The sequence below is a fragment of the Thamnophis elegans genome, chromosome 4 (assembly GCF_009769535.1).
Source record: "Thamnophis elegans isolate rThaEle1 chromosome 4, rThaEle1.pri, whole genome shotgun sequence".
Lineage (NCBI taxonomy): Eukaryota > Metazoa > Chordata > Lepidosauria > Squamata > Colubridae > Thamnophis > Thamnophis elegans.
This window is the reverse complement of record NC_045544.1, coordinates 68,337,198-68,353,006: the sequence shown is the minus strand read 5'-3', so window position 1 is coordinate 68,353,006 and position 15,809 is coordinate 68,337,198. Positions and strand designations below refer to the sequence as shown.

General features: G+C 35.4%; 1 protein-coding gene across 1 annotated transcript in view; it reads left to right on the top strand.

The window, feature by feature from the left end:
• Positions 1–15,809, top strand: part of NID1 (nidogen 1) — a 53,496-nt gene that overhangs the window by 25,253 nt on the left and 12,434 nt on the right. Inside the window, exons 8-14 of the mRNA XM_032216456.1 lie at positions 422–664; positions 2,312–2,455; positions 3,585–3,713; positions 9,942–10,085; positions 10,951–11,073; positions 12,687–12,902; positions 14,143–14,315. Of these exons, the coding sequence (XP_032072347.1) occupies positions 422–664; positions 2,312–2,455; positions 3,585–3,713; positions 9,942–10,085; positions 10,951–11,073; positions 12,687–12,902; positions 14,143–14,315 (1,172 nt within the window). The remainder of the gene's footprint in view (positions 1–421; positions 665–2,311; positions 2,456–3,584; positions 3,714–9,941; positions 10,086–10,950; positions 11,074–12,686; positions 12,903–14,142; positions 14,316–15,809) is intronic.

Genomic DNA, 15,809 nt, shown 5'->3' with positions numbered 1-15,809 from the left:
TTAAAAAGATAAAATAAACATTAGCCTTTTATAAAGGAATGAATTGGAAAATACCTCTCTCACACACATACCCCGGCACAATTCATAGTGGAGAAAGAAACAGTGAAACAAATTTATATTTTTCACATTCCTCCTCCTGTCAGTGTGAAAAGCTGTTCTGAAGAAGCAAAATAGCTCTAAAACAGCATGAAATATGACGAAAGAGTGCAGAGGCATGAGAAAATAAATAAGTCCTCCACCCCATTTCCTCTGCCAGTAGGAAGAAGATATCTTTCAGAGTCTTGTGTGAATAAATTATCAAGAGTCAGCCCCATCATTGTAGAGCTAGATTGTTTGTCATATTTTAATATTGTTACGTTAAATGAAATATATTCAAGTGTGGCTAATTTTTATTAATATGAATTTATTTCATATATTTCAGTTATCACATCCTCTTCTACCAGAGAGTATACTGTGACGGAACCAGAAAGAAATGGAGTATCACCAACATACACAGTTTCTTATCAATGGCGACAAACTATTTCGTTTGATGAATGCATCCATGATGATTCCCATCATTCTGGTTCAGCTACTCAGCAGCTATCAGTGGACAGTGTCTTTGTCTTATATAACAAAGAGGAGCAGATTTTGCGATATGCAATGAGCAATTCAATTGGCCCAATTGGTATGTTCAGTTGACAATTAGCCTGGTTTACTTCCACTGCCTTTGCATAGAAGCCTGTCTTTGATTTTATATTTGTGGGTTTTCAGATGCAACAGTCCATATAAAAGAGCCATTCTCTTTGCTAGTCCACCATCCTGCTTCCCACAGAGTCAAATCAAACATCTCTAGGATGTAATAACTGAAGGCAACAGTCAGCCTCCTGCTGTTCATTTCTAAAATTAGTTTCTTACATATTGCCTTTGATCCTAGAAGTTCCATTAACAATTCTATTCTTTATGAGTTTTACAAATCTTTGCTTAAAGTAACTTAAGCTAGTGACCATCACTGTATAGTGTGCCAAAAAAAAATTCCATACATATTTTAGTGAAGAAATACTTTCTTGTGCCTGCCTTGAACTACCTGTGCCATCCAGTATCAATGAAAGACCCTGAGTGCTAGTATATGAGAAAAAAGAATTCACTATCCATCCGCCATATATAAATTCATAAATTGTTGTTATTTGCTCCTTTAGTGATATTTTTTGCTAGTTAGAAAACTCAAACATTCAACCTTTCTTCAAAAGGAGAATGTTTTTTTCTTCTGCTCTTTGATATTCACTGCAAAATGGGTTGATTCGTGAACAGTGCTATTTATCTTCTAAGAGCAGACATAAAAGCAATTTGTTTTTTAAAGGACCTATTATACTGACAATAATACAAACCTATATATAGCTATTCTAAAGTAAGTTTCAGTGATTTCAGTAAGGCTTATTTCCATGTAAGTGCATATGGATTGGTTCCTTAAATGAGAAATACCTTACTGTTTGGGTATAGCTGAAGAATATTTTCTTTCTGAATATTCTCTATCTGATTTGTTAACATTCTATCATGAAATTTCATAAGTAAGATAACTCATTTGTGCTTAAGATCACATATGAAGTCATTGCAATTTGACTATAATGATATATTATTAAAATGATTGCATTTTAAAATGATTAAAATTGTTCAGAAGCCAAGATGAGTTATGACTAGAAGATAGATAGATAGATAGATAGATAGATAGATAGATAGATGGATGGATGGATGGATGGATGGATGGATGGATGGATGGATGGATGGATGGATGGATGGATGGACGGACGGACGGACGGACGGACAGACAGACAGACAGACAGACAGATAGATAGATAGAATTCTAAAAGCTGGATTTGATAAACCATCCATAAGGGATAGGTAACAAAATTGGTCTGCAGAAAAGCTGAGTAGAAATGTAGCATGCTGTTTGTGAATACAGCTATAATTCATTCTATTATGTCATAGTTATTATTTATTAAACTAATATTTATACTTATTCTGAATTTAGAGAAATGCTTAGAGTTTCTATATTAGAAATAATATATGGGCCTAGAAGAACTTAATTCTTCTTGGTTCTTGTTTATTACCTTTAAGATACATTTCCATAGTTTGCCTTAACCTTTACAAACATGAGGAGTATATACATTTTTGCTGAGCATTTAAAAGCTATGCTGTCCAGATTTTACACCCTTTGGCATCTTATAGACCTGGAAACTATTCAATGTTAAATCACTTTTTCAAGAGCACAAATATAGAAAGATTATTATTTTTCAGATAATCTTCTTTAAAAGTAACTTCTATGGTCTCTTGGCAGATGGTTCGGGTGATGTAAGCCACAATCCTTGTTACACAGGCACCCATGGCTGTGACATTAATGCAGTTTGTCGTCCAGGAACAGGCAATCAGTTTACCTGTGAATGTTCAGTGGGGTTCCGGGGAGATGGACGGACATGTTATGGTAAGAATTTTATTTTTAATAGGACTTATGTAAAATCAATGTGATTCTTCATCACTGTATTCACTTTCAGAATCTATGTTTTGCTGTTTGCTATTTGTTATAAACTTGCTATACATGACAAATTCTGGTATATTTTCTCCTTGTATATGTGTGCCAACAGAAAGTCACCTGATTTCCTCAACAGAAATAGCAATATGGTCAAATTGTACTCTATACAATGTCTTTTTAAGCATTTACAGCTTATCCTGGAGCCCTGCAAATTAGGGCAGAACTATGTGTGAAGTATACATATAGAAGTTATTTGTATAATCTGACCTGTTTCTGCTAGGACTTTTTTTTTTTTTTAAAAAAGACCCAGATTGGGAATGTAGAGCCAAGGAAGAATTTTTAATCCTTTGTTCCGATTGAAAATGGTCTTTTGCCCATAGCTATAAGGAATGCAATCCAAATGGGAGCCACAGTAAAAATGCTGAAGATAAAACTCAATTCATACCTATCATCTAAAAAATGGGGTGGGGTGGGGTAGGGGGAAACCCGAGTGAATCCATATAATTAATATTGTCTTGACTTTTGCTTGTGGTTTCTCAGGACCAAACTAAAGGAGATTAGCTTTCTTGGGAGGTTGTGTATCAGAGCTGAAGGGTGGCAGTACAGAATTGCTGCTGTTGTGCTTGAGTTATGTTTAGAATTTTTCATCCTGACTACACAGCCGCCTGAAGATAACTTTGAACAGCATGGTGGCTAGGAAAAAAAGGATGGATTAGCCATATCCCTCCACAATTTATTCATCTTCTGCAAGGCTGCGATCTTCTGAGGTACCTTGGGTTTAAAAATAAATACCCATCTCCTTTGTGCACACCTTGTCATGATATTAAATTACTGTGCTGTAAGAATCAGATGGAATAAAAACACACTGGTATCCCAATCTGACAAAATCAGATACTACGTTCTTCATCACGTACGTTTTGACAAGTCATGTGGCTGGTGCTTCTAATCTCTGTTGGAACAGGTTTGCTTGGAAAACAGAGATGGCCTTTCAGCTGAACTAAAGCTAAACACAGATATGCCATGCTCTTCCTTTAAAGATTTGTGAGTGCCAGTTGTATAATAACGTTGCTTTTTTACACAGATGTAAATGAATGCCAGGAGCAGCCAACAGTGTGTGGCAGTAATGCTGTATGTAATAATCAGCCTGGGACTTTCCGATGTGAATGTTTAGAGGGTTATCAGTTTTCAGATGATGGGCGAACATGCACAGGTAAGTTTATTTCAAAACCTCCTTTGTTGTTTTGGGAAATCCAGACTATCTTAAGAAAGTACTACAGGTAGTCCATGACTTACAACCATTAGTTTAATGACTGTTTGAAGTTATGATGCCTTAGAAAAAGGGACTAATGACTTGAAGTTGCATTTATGATGCTCATGGTCACATAATTGCAATTCAGACATTTGGCAACTGATTGCAGCATCCGGTGATCATATAAATCTGATTTGCAAACTTTTTGCCGATTTTCAGCCAAAAAAACCCCCAACCACCCACTGGGAAAACTGGATTCACTTAATGACTACCTGATTCATGCAAAACAACTGTTGTAAAAATTGAAGTAAAATTGGGTTCAACTTGACGTACAACAGAAACTCTGGTCCCAATTGTAGTCATTTGGCATTTACAACAGTAGCAATCACTTTAACTCTCCCCCGCACCCTCCATTTCTGCCCCTTTGCCACCAGGGACTCTGCTGCTGCCTAATCCTGCCACCCCAGCTGACCTTCAGCATCTTCTTCCACTGTTGACGAAGTGTGTTTGCGAGGTTTAGGCAGGGCCAGCAGCTACTTCAACCAGAGGCTCCCCCAATGAGAGGAAAAATATACCGAAGGTCAGCTGGAAGTGGTAGGCAGGGATAGATAGTGGAGTATAGGTTGACCAAAAGGGCAGAAGAGGATAGATATGGGAGATGGGGGAATTGAAGTGGAGGGGAATACTACAGAGTAGGAGAAGCATAAGGTCCTCACCTAACAACGGTGTATATCTATGGAGTCCTCAGTCATCCAGGGGTCATAGGTTGTCCCAAAGGTGTTTTTTCAAGAGGCACAGGACTTTCTGGTTTTTCTTTGAAGATGTTTAGCTTCTTATCCAAAAATCTGAGAGCTGAAGAAACTTCTTGGATGAGAAGCGAAACGTCTTCAAAGAAAAAACAGAAAGTCCAGTTGCCTCTTTAAAAAGCACCTTTGGGACTAACAATGGTGTGCAATCCCAGCCTATTGGCCACAATAGAGACTAGTGGAATAGCTGTTGCTAGGCAGTGCAATCATGTGACATGTTGCTTAATGTCCACTTTGCTTAGCAATGAAAACTTTAGTTCCTATTAGGGTCATTAAGTGAGTACTACCTATACAATAAAAGTAGCCCTCACCTCTATGGCATTGGTTTCTTAATCTGGTGTACCTTATACCTTTCATGATACAATTTCCATCCTTCCACAATCCCATTTAAATAGGTAGATAAGGGGCAGAAACTGTAATGCAAAACATTTTATTACAGTTATATCCCCCTTGCTCCTCTTATGGATGACTATAGCCTTTGTTCTGCTGTTATTTATGTGTAAAAATACCCTCATTCTGCTATGTGGTTCTGGGTCATTCTGGTAGTGCTAGAGAGGATGAGGACATTTGGCAAAGAGCACCTGAGAGTTTTTTACAGCTAAATAATAAAAAATGGAAAGTGCTCAATCAAAAGTAGAGCCAATAAGTGTGTTCCCTTTTTGATTTTTTTCAGTAGGGAAAGTTAATACAGCCTTGAATTTCTTAGCTAATAACATCTGTTCTATCATGGATCCCTAACCCTAGCCCTAGTAGAGATACATCCAGATGTGATCCCAGCAGAATCTGTTGTGAAGTGTCCTTTTAACCTTCACTGAATAAATCATTTGCTATATTAAATGTGTCCTAATGAAGTGTATTGAGCAAAGAAGAGACATAAAACTGTGGCTAAGTTAAGACTAAACTTTTCATAAAGGGAGACTGGATAGTTTATAGTGAAGGTATGTAATGTGATAAGGTTTCTAAAGTTTTAGTCTGATAAAAATTTTATTGTCTGCCAAGCAGCTGTATTAAACATTTCCTTTCTTATATTTTAGTAGCTTCAACATCTGTTTGGAAGGAAGTTTAGTGCTTGGCTGTAGCTAGGCATGTCTTTAATTATTATTTTTTCTTTCTCCCTGTCAAATGCAATTGTTTAGTTAACAGTATCTCTAGTAAAGGGAAAGAAAGTAAAAAAAATATCCTCTGAAATCTGGAGATTGTTTGGGGATTTAGTGCAGACTATATTGAGCTAGATGCAGTATAAAACAATTTGTATTTTACATATGCATAGTCTTTGACTTAAAGATCTTAAGTGAGCCCGGAATTACAGTCATAAGTCATTGCAATTGTTAAGTAAGTCTCTAACTGGCCTTGCCTGATTTTACAACCTTTTTCAGAGTGGCTGTTAAGTGAATCCATTTTATCCAATGACAGTGTTTTTTGCCAAAAACTGGGAATAAACACTGGGAACTAGCAAAAAATGTAGGAATATATTTTCCAGTGACCATGGGATGATCCAAACAGCGATAAAAATGAACTGGTTGCCCAGTGCCCAAAATGCAATCATGTGATTGGTGTCTGCAGATGTCAACATTTCAAAATTGGGTTGTAAGAATCCATTATAACTTTGAACAATTGCTAAGTGGCCAGTCATAAATTGAGGACTGCCTGTATATGTTTAAGGAGGTAGAAAGGTATATAACATCCTAGACATTCTGCCTCGTTTATGCCTCGCAGGACACCGAACAATTTAGGTCTTAAAATGGCTCAACTTTTGTTATTATTGTTATTTGAGGAGCAACAAATAACTGTAATGGTTTTAAAAATACCTCTTGTAAATCAAGTGTTTTATACTGTCATACCCAAGTCAGCAGGACAAGATCAAGAATTACACAAACTTCAATCAGGAATTTTAGTATAGGAATTAGGAATTTTATACAGAATCCTAGGAATGCAATAGGAACTTCCAGTCCTCTTCTACTACTAAGGTAGAAGGTAACACTATTTGTTAAGATAAATCCTGTCTTTTGAATGTTTTGAATCTTTCCTTCCTGTATTCTGGACTGAACTGTCGTTAATTAGATAAAACTCTATTACAATGCATTATCTATTAGTTACTGATGTCCAGCATTCCTCCCACTTCTTACTTATCCTCTTCACTCCCTTCACACATAGTTTTTCCCTTTTCTTGTAAAGTTGATTTGGATTGTTCCCAGAGTTCTCTAAGGAAAAATTTGTTTTTAGTTTTTCCAGCAGTTATATCAGAAAAGTATGAACTCAAAACTGAACAGTCAAAAGATAAGATCAGTATAATGAATAGATCTGCTATCCTTAGCTTACGCAAAAGTGATTCTGAGCAGCTGTGTCAAATAATGAAAAAAACAAAGAGGGAGAAAATATTTGAAGAGGAAACGATCCAAGTACCCATCAAAAGATGCTATTGTTATAGTCAGGGAAGAGAAAGAAGATGAAAGTTGTACAAAGACTGAATGTAGCATTTTAAAGTGTAAACAAGAAAGCAAAAGGAAATATGTCTCAGTTAAGAACTCAAACGAATAAAAGAAAATAGCTAAAGAGGTAGAAAGTTGTCTTATTAAAAAACCAAAAGAAAATGTACAACTAAGATAGGTTTATTAAAGCAAAAGCACAGAAGAAATGATAGAGGCAAATGAATGCAAAAAAAAAAGACAATACTGAAGCCATTTAGAAATAGTTTTATCGAATGACAAAAACATTTCAGACAGTGTGAGAATTCAGAACCTATTCTCTACAAAGTGACTTAATCTACCTACTATCATATAGGAAATCCCATGGTGCAAGTGAAAATGCCCATTGAACTGTTTAAAGCTACAAGAGAAAAGGCAGTTAAAATGCTGTGTCAAAAGATTTCAGAAAAAACTGCATCTGAGGTTGAAAGTAAGAAGGTGCAAGAAAATGTGCAAATTAGAATTTTTTTACAATATAGAATTCTTTATTGGCCAAGTGTGACTGGACACACAAGGAATTTTTCTCCAATGCATAAGCTCTCAATGTTTATACAAGCACCTTTTTGCTCAAGATCTTAAAAGGGGAAATAGAACCATTTACCTCTGACCTCAGATGGGATAGTAAAAATAAAACATAATAGAGAATATAAGTGAAATAATGATTTAATCTTTATACTTTGCAACAATAAAGAATGAGATTATTGATACAGCATCCCGAAGTAAAGTGAGATTAATTATGAGAAGATACAAAAGTTAATTTTAAAAAAGCAAAAAAACCCACCTCTGAATAGTTGAAGTAGTGGTTTTTGAGTAGTAAAGAAGGAAGATGGATGCCTTTGAATTATGTCATTGAAATTGCTACAATTGGCTACAAAAAGTAGCTAATCGAATGGTCTTGGGCTAAATAAAGACTGACTGCTTCAAGCAGAAATTCACAAACTTTGGGAGTATGATTTGAGCTGATTGACATAACAAACTTTTATGTTTGCCCAAGTTGAGGGAAGTAGAGGAAAAGAATCACACTGGATTAAAGGATGAGGAATCGAGATCCCCAGATGACCTTGGAAACACTATGTGTTATAACTCAGTACAAGTGGAGATTGCATCATTTGTCCATCTAGTCACCAGGGATCAGGCCCAATAGATATATAGCTCTGAAGGAAAGGAAAATAGTTAGATATGTTTTGCAATATTGTGTAGGAAACTCAGACAATTATATATGGAGAATATGTCAGATTTTACTAGAAGTCATGGAGAATTGCAGGAGAGAAATCTGTGTTATATGCACTATATATTTTTCTTGTGAATAGCCAACATTGGACATAGCCTAATTTGTTGCCAGTGTCATACAAAATATTTTGGAAATAATAATTGATTAATTACTAAATAAATTAATTATAGAATATATTTATGTGATTACTTAATTATTTTAAATGGAAAATTGTTTTCATAGTAGAAAAATTTAAGTGAGGTTCAATGTGCTTTTGGATACTTTACAGTATGGATGAAGACTTTCAGAGTTTAAAAAGAATGTTAATGTTTTAGAGACAATTTAATTCCCAAATGACTTCACTTAATGATGACTATTCAGTTTGGAAATGTTCTGTATTTGTTTAAAATTCATTAATCTGCCAAAAATTTTATATCTCACTGAGTTTCAGCTATAGTCAATTGCCAAATTGTAATTCTGGGTCATCGGTGGCTTAAACTTTCGTAAGATAGTAAATCGTTCTTTGTATAAGCAACAAGGGTTTGCAAAGAACCCTTTCATGGTTTTATTGTTTCTCCACATGGAGACATTGCTACCCAGCAATTATGTAAAAAAAGTCCTGCATTGAGGTTTTAATTATGTATTGAATTATACATAGTTGATTAATTTCCAGGATCTTAATGTTGCACGCAATACCACAGAAGTTCCAAAACATATTCCACTCTGTAGCTGCTGTCACAAAATATATTTGAGCAAAAATAGGTTATAAAATTGTGCTATATTCTATGTACAGATCTATTTGTCTGTCTTCCCCAAATGCAAAACAGAAACTGGTGGTAAACTCTACTGGAAAGGTTTTGAGTAAAAGCTTGTGTGTGTGTGCGTGTGCATGCGCGCGCACGTGCGCGCCCACACACTTTTCCCCCATTCATTTTCAAGCAGAAATAGAATACTGTCTGAAAATTCATGTCTAGATGTCATGGGAAAAGGAAGGTGGGAGAGATAATTTAGAAAGTAAGGTGAACAATTCCTCATAACACATTATGAATGGCAAACGTTCGATTCTCTGAGGTCTCCTAGCCCTGTTAATAACAAATTAGCAGACTAGAAGTATGGGCAAACAAAGTTTGCCATGCTTCTTTTTTGCCTACATCTGGAGATTGCCATTTTGACTAATGTCTCAAACAGCAAAATGTATGGAATTGTGTTGAATTGTAGAGAAAGGAAACATCAAGTAAATTTGTATAACATAATGAACTAAATGATGGAAAAAGCTACCATGAATGTGAGAATCTGTGCTTGAGAAAAAGCAGAATGCAGGAAAGGGTTTGGTGAAAATAAGCAATTAAACCAAAAGATGACTCTAGCATCTATATATAAACTGCAAGACTGAGAGGAAGGAAATCAAATTATATCTGATAAACACTAAAACATAAATAAATATAGAGTACTGGTGACATGGGTATTAGCTAGATGCCATAATACACTTTACTCTTCTAAGTAACAATTTGGCTCACAAATTTTGCAACATCTAAAAGCATAAAGTTAAAAATACCTTTAAAATCCCAACTTGGAAAGATTACTTTTAAAAAAAGTCTACAGTACTCAGTTTTTTCTGCTTTCAGCATCTCCTGAAAAAAATTTTTGTTGTTGAAAAAGAAAAAGCTTAAACTTTAATCTTCTTTGCATATGCATATTTGATTTACAGCTGTCGACCGTGTAGTGAATCATTGTTTGATGGGTTCACACACGTGTGATATCCCCCAACGTGCCAGCTGCATCTACTCTGGTGGATCTTCTTATATCTGTGCATGTATTCCAGGGTTTTCTGGAGATGGACGTTCCTGCATAGGTGAGGGATAGCATTGTCTTTTCTTTTTGTCTTTTTTTTTGGGGGGGGGGTCTTTATGCAATTCTGTTATATGATAATTGTGTTCAACCCTTTTATCATAATAATTTTTATGTGGTGAAGAAAATAACTTTAAAAAAAACGAAATGAACTAACAGAATCTTTTTTTATTGCTGGGGTCAAATATTCTACAATCCATATTTTTTAAGTTATTTTTTCATATTAATTTTTGGAAATCAAATGAGAGCAGGGCTGTACAGTGAGAATTTATATGAAAATGTTATTAATTACAAATATATCTTCAGAAATTCTTAAAAGGCAGAAATAACCAATTATTAAAAATATGCACTTATCAAAAGTTCACAGATTCCATCTGGAATACTCAGGATTTTCAGGCAAATAGCAATTGTTTATTTCAATATTAACAGTTATAAAATAATCCGATTGTGAATACTATACTACTACTATCAATGCATATTTTTTGTTTATGGGAAATTAAATGTTTCTCCAATATTTGATTCCCATTAAATTTACTGTGCCATTGACAATTTATTTATTTATATAGGAGATGCACGGGATACTGGTATATTCCAACTTTGTAATTTTTTCCTCTTTAAAACACCCTAATTGTTGATTAAGATAGTTACTATCTTGGAACTGTTTAGCATGCCCACAATCTATGTGCATAAAAGTTGTTTGTGAATTATCAAACAATAGTTTGATACTATTTGACTCAGTAGGCACTGTGCCTTGATTCTCTGAAAAGTTCATGGGGTTGCAGACTCAAATATTTTGCAGAGGATTTACAATAAGATATTGCATGGAAGAGCCTTATATCCTATATTATTATTCTCTTATAAAAAAATAGATGTAGATGAATGTCAATCGAACCGTTGCCATCCAGATGCTGTTTGCTACAACAGCCCAGGGTCCTTCAGCTGCCAATGCAAAGCAGGTTATCATGGCGATGGCTTCCACTGTGTATCACAAGGTAAACTTTCAGAACAATATGTAAAACATTCTTAGAGTGCAAACACTAAAGAGTACTTCCATGGAATAGTCGATGGGCAGCAATTATGCTTTGCATACTGTGATTAATCAAGGTTTGATTAAGGTATAATTATTTGCTCTTTCTTCAGATCTGTTGTTGTCTGTTCCATCTGTTGTTGTTTGATAATTGTTCCTTGTAGTTAAGGAAGTGAAAAGACAATCATCCAGTTCTGATATATATATAGCTGTAAGATAGAACTACAAGGTCATATTCAATACTTCTATTACCATTTTTTTACAGTTTTTCAACAGTATTATAGCTGAAATATTTTAACACAGCTTTCTGCATCTTTGAACTTAAGCCAAAATATATATTTTACAATGCAGAAATTATTTTCATTTAGCAAATTCATTCTTTAAAGAAGTTGCAAAATTTTGCATCTCTTCAGGACATATCCAGCTTGCCAGTAAAAGAGGTACTGATGGAAGAGTAGCACTCTAAAAATACTAAGAGTGTCTATAATTCGTTATATCCTCACACTCCACTGTTTGATTTCAAAAAGAAACAGCTGTCTGAATTCTGTCACCTCTTTCTCTTCATAGACTTAATTTAAACAAACCCAGACACTGGCTAGAAGTTATTATCACTAAGTACCGTTCATCAACTGTAATGTACGCTATCCTTCACAAAGGAAATGAATTGCTGATAAAAATTTGCATCAAATTGGTAATGCTTTGTAACAGAGTTAAAACTGAATGCATTTCAAGTATAACCTCCTAATACTGAAGTGTTAATTAACTTTTCTTTGAACCTCTCTTAAGAAAATCACTTTAAAATGACATGTTGCTTCCCAGAGCTATCATGAGAAGGATGACTCATCTTACACAATCTATCTCAACCTGATATCCTCCAGAAGGGTTGCACTGCATCTGTAGAATATACAGCTACGCTGCGGGGATCTTTTCATCTAAATACCTTTAGGGCACACATAGTTAAGAACATAGGAATAAACTTACTGGATCTCTATCTCTCTTGAGTATCTTCTCAGTCTAATACTCAAATGTTTTCTGTATTTAATTTATTCAAATATATTATTTGCATATATTATTTACAACTGTGGAAAAATGACCATTGATTTGATTCTGCTCCACCAAAACCCAAAAGAAACAATAATAGCTTCTTATAAACACTATTCCTACAGAAAGGGAGAAAGAATAAGGACATAAGCAAAGTACTGCTGGATTAGCTCTCTGACCCATCTAGCCCATCAATCTATTCTTACAAATAACTCCATAAGTAAGCCAGCAGATTGTCTTCAGAAACGGCCACGCTACGATGATAGCTAATAAGCATTGACCCCCATGACTTCCTTGTGTAGTGAATCCAAAGTTTAAATGCATATTGTGTAAAGAAAAAATAAGTTTGTATCTTTTAATTGCAATTCTAAACAAACAGTGAGTAGTCTAAATGACAGATCATCAGCCATTTCTGATGTGATCTATATGGATTCCAGCTGACTTTGAAGAACTCTTGTGGGTAGAATATGGGCTTAGGTAACCCACCTAATAGAAATAAAATTAAAGAATGTTTACATATTCTTCTTTTTATTACAGAAGTAGAGAAGACCAAATGTCAAAGAGAACAAGAACAAATTCTGGGTTTGGGCCAAAGAGAACATAGGCCAATTGGCCAATTTATTCCCCAGTGTGATATCTATGGGAATTACTTGCCAACCCAGTGCCATCCTAGCACTGGTTACTGCTGGTGTGTGGACAGAGATGGTAATGAGATAGATGGTACTAGAAGTGGCCCAGGTATCCAACCTCCATGTAAGTTGCTTCTAAATTAATAAGCTAGAACAATAATTTTCTTCATTTAGATTTTGCCTATTCTTACATTCAGCTTAACTAAGAAAATTGATATGTATGAATTCGAGATATTTGCAGTTTTTTGTGTATCAAAATTCTATGATTAAATGAAAGGTACTTTATACTATATATGTGATTTGAATTATTTGGTTTTATTTTATAATTAGATTTGTATTTCTAATAATAGAAACTGCAGTAGAAAATGTAAAATATTGTTAGCATGAAATGTTTTGCATACGTTTTCCAGTCAATATTGCATTTTACCCTAGTTCAGTGTTTCTAAACCTTAGCAACTTTAAGATATATGGACTTCAACTATCAGAATTCCTCTTGGAGTTGAAGTCCACACATCTTAAAGTTGCCAAGATTGAAAAACACTGCCCTAGTAGTGAAAGCCCCAGAAAGTGAAAGCATAGGTCCCTGGTAGAAACCTGGTAGAAACATGTATTGGCTCATCACATATCAAACTTTGATTCTTTGGACTTGCTTCCTGATGTCAGATACAAACATGTAACTCATGTGGTTTGTATTGAGATATCATAATGCACATTTCATCACTTGATTCCCTGCATTTCTCCCATGGATGTCTAAGAAGTAGACATTGGCTGGGGAAGAGCATCCTTCTTGGATTTTCTGGATTGTTCAATGTTTTTAATATTGTTACTAATGCATGATTGGGATTACAGGAATATAACTTCAAACTTAAAGTTTATTGCTTATGTATGTATGTACATACATATGTATATGCAATATGTATAAATAAATGATCAACTGTAAGAGAAATAAAAAATGTTTGCAGTATTGTACATGAATATGTGGATTGCCTACCTATGTTTTTTAATGACTGCATCTCTTAATGTAGTGTGCAATGAACATTTATATGCTATAGGTTTGTGTGTGTGTATGTTTGATGATGCATGCATGCAGTGGTGCAATCAGATAAGTTTTGCATTTAGAATCTGATCACTTTTTGTGGTGGAGACATGCATTGCAATCTGAGACTAGGGCAGCTAATGTCATTGGACCTCAATGTCAAATAACAATGCACCAAATTGCAATCTCTTACGCATGTATTGTAGCAGTATCATAAATGTGTTAAATTGCCAGGCTTCTATGGTATCAGTAAGATTACCTGGCCTTGTAGATACGGCAACTCTTGTCTTTGAGTAACCTGATGTGTTTTATATTATTGGTCAATAAGGTCTGGGCACAGTTGCTCCTCCTGTTACAATTGGACCCTCAGTAAAACCAGATACAATTCCCCTGCCTCCAGGAAGCCACTTACTCATTGCTCAGAGTGGGAAGATTGACCATGTCCCTCTGGAGGGGAATGTTATGAAGAAATCAGATGCAAAAGCTTTGCTGCACGTGCCAGTAAGTATACCATGAACATGATACATTTCTTTTCTTTTTGGATTTTCTCTATAATCTATCATTTTTACTCTAATCTTCAAAACCATATATTCTTTTTTTTTGTTTTCCACAAAAAAAAATCAATAAGGAGTTTCCAATCATCTTTACATTTAGACAGTGTCCTATCTCTAATTAAAACAGTCATCTCAGCAATTTCTATCGTCTTCGTTATCCATTTCTATTTTTCTATGCCTTGAAAAATGCCTCTCCAATCCAGTTCTAGGAGCAACTGTATATTGAATGGCTAGACTTAACCTTGTGTCTAGTACATTTTTTGAACCCTGGCCTCAAAAAATATGTGGCATCTATATTTATTTATAATTTGTCATAAAAGGCAGGGATCTCAAAGGAATAAAATGTTCCTGAAGCATTGTATTTTATAAGTTACCTTGCTTCTGAGATAATCAGGCCAAACATTTACAAGCAAATTTACTCTATGTGGAGATAATTTTTATTGGCTTTCTAAGCAAGTCACGATCTCCTATAAAGTTTCCACTGTTTGAGACGCTTGGATTTTAATTGCCATTGTAGACAGCTATAAAAATTTATGGGACATACAAGCTTCTTCCTGAGAACTTCCTTTCTTGATGCATTTATATTTCTACTGTAAATGTTATAATTGCCTAATAGTTTCCTGTAAAGTGGCCAGTGTCTATATTCTGTCATAGGTTTATTTTTTTGTCTCTTCTCTATGTCTGACCTGAGTAAGTATTTCCCTAATCTCCCATTTTCTTCTGCAATTATTCTGAGTTTCTTGCTATGTAGTAGGGCCAGGGTGGTGAACCTATGGCACGCGTGCCACAGGTGGCACACAGAGCCATTTGTCAGGGCACGCATGCGCGCGCTAGCCATCTGTGTTCATCCTTTCCTTCAGGGAAACCCCCTGAAGGTCCCTGAAGCCTCCAGAGGATCTCCGGGGGGGGGCAGGGGAGGTGTTTTTGCCCTCCCCAGGCTCCTATAAAGCCTCTGGAACCTGGGGAGGGCAGAAAAGCATGTAAAAAATGGGAGCGCCTGTCATGCACACATGCGCACTGGGGGGTGTCATGCATTGAATTATGGGTGCGGCACGCCCGCGCACAACCCCCTTCACCTATGGCATGGAAGCCAAAAAAGCTTCGCCATCGCTGTAGTAGGGTCTTCATCATTTAAAATAGTTCAGATCCTCTGAATGGGTTACTTAGCATTGTATTTTTTTTAAAAAAAGCTAATAGAAATAATTGATTCTGCACATTCAACCAAAGTTGCATTTCCCCCCTTAATTTCCAGTACTCTAATTATACACTCATGCCACATTTGTACATATCTTTTCCCCCCAAAGTTGAGAGGTTAATGAAATAGTGCCAAGAAATTTATTGTTTCAATGACAACAGGTGTTAGAATGACAAATTTGGAGAAGAGAATACAAAAAGATAGTAACTTCTGGTCAGCTAAATTACAGTGAAACTAGAATTTCAT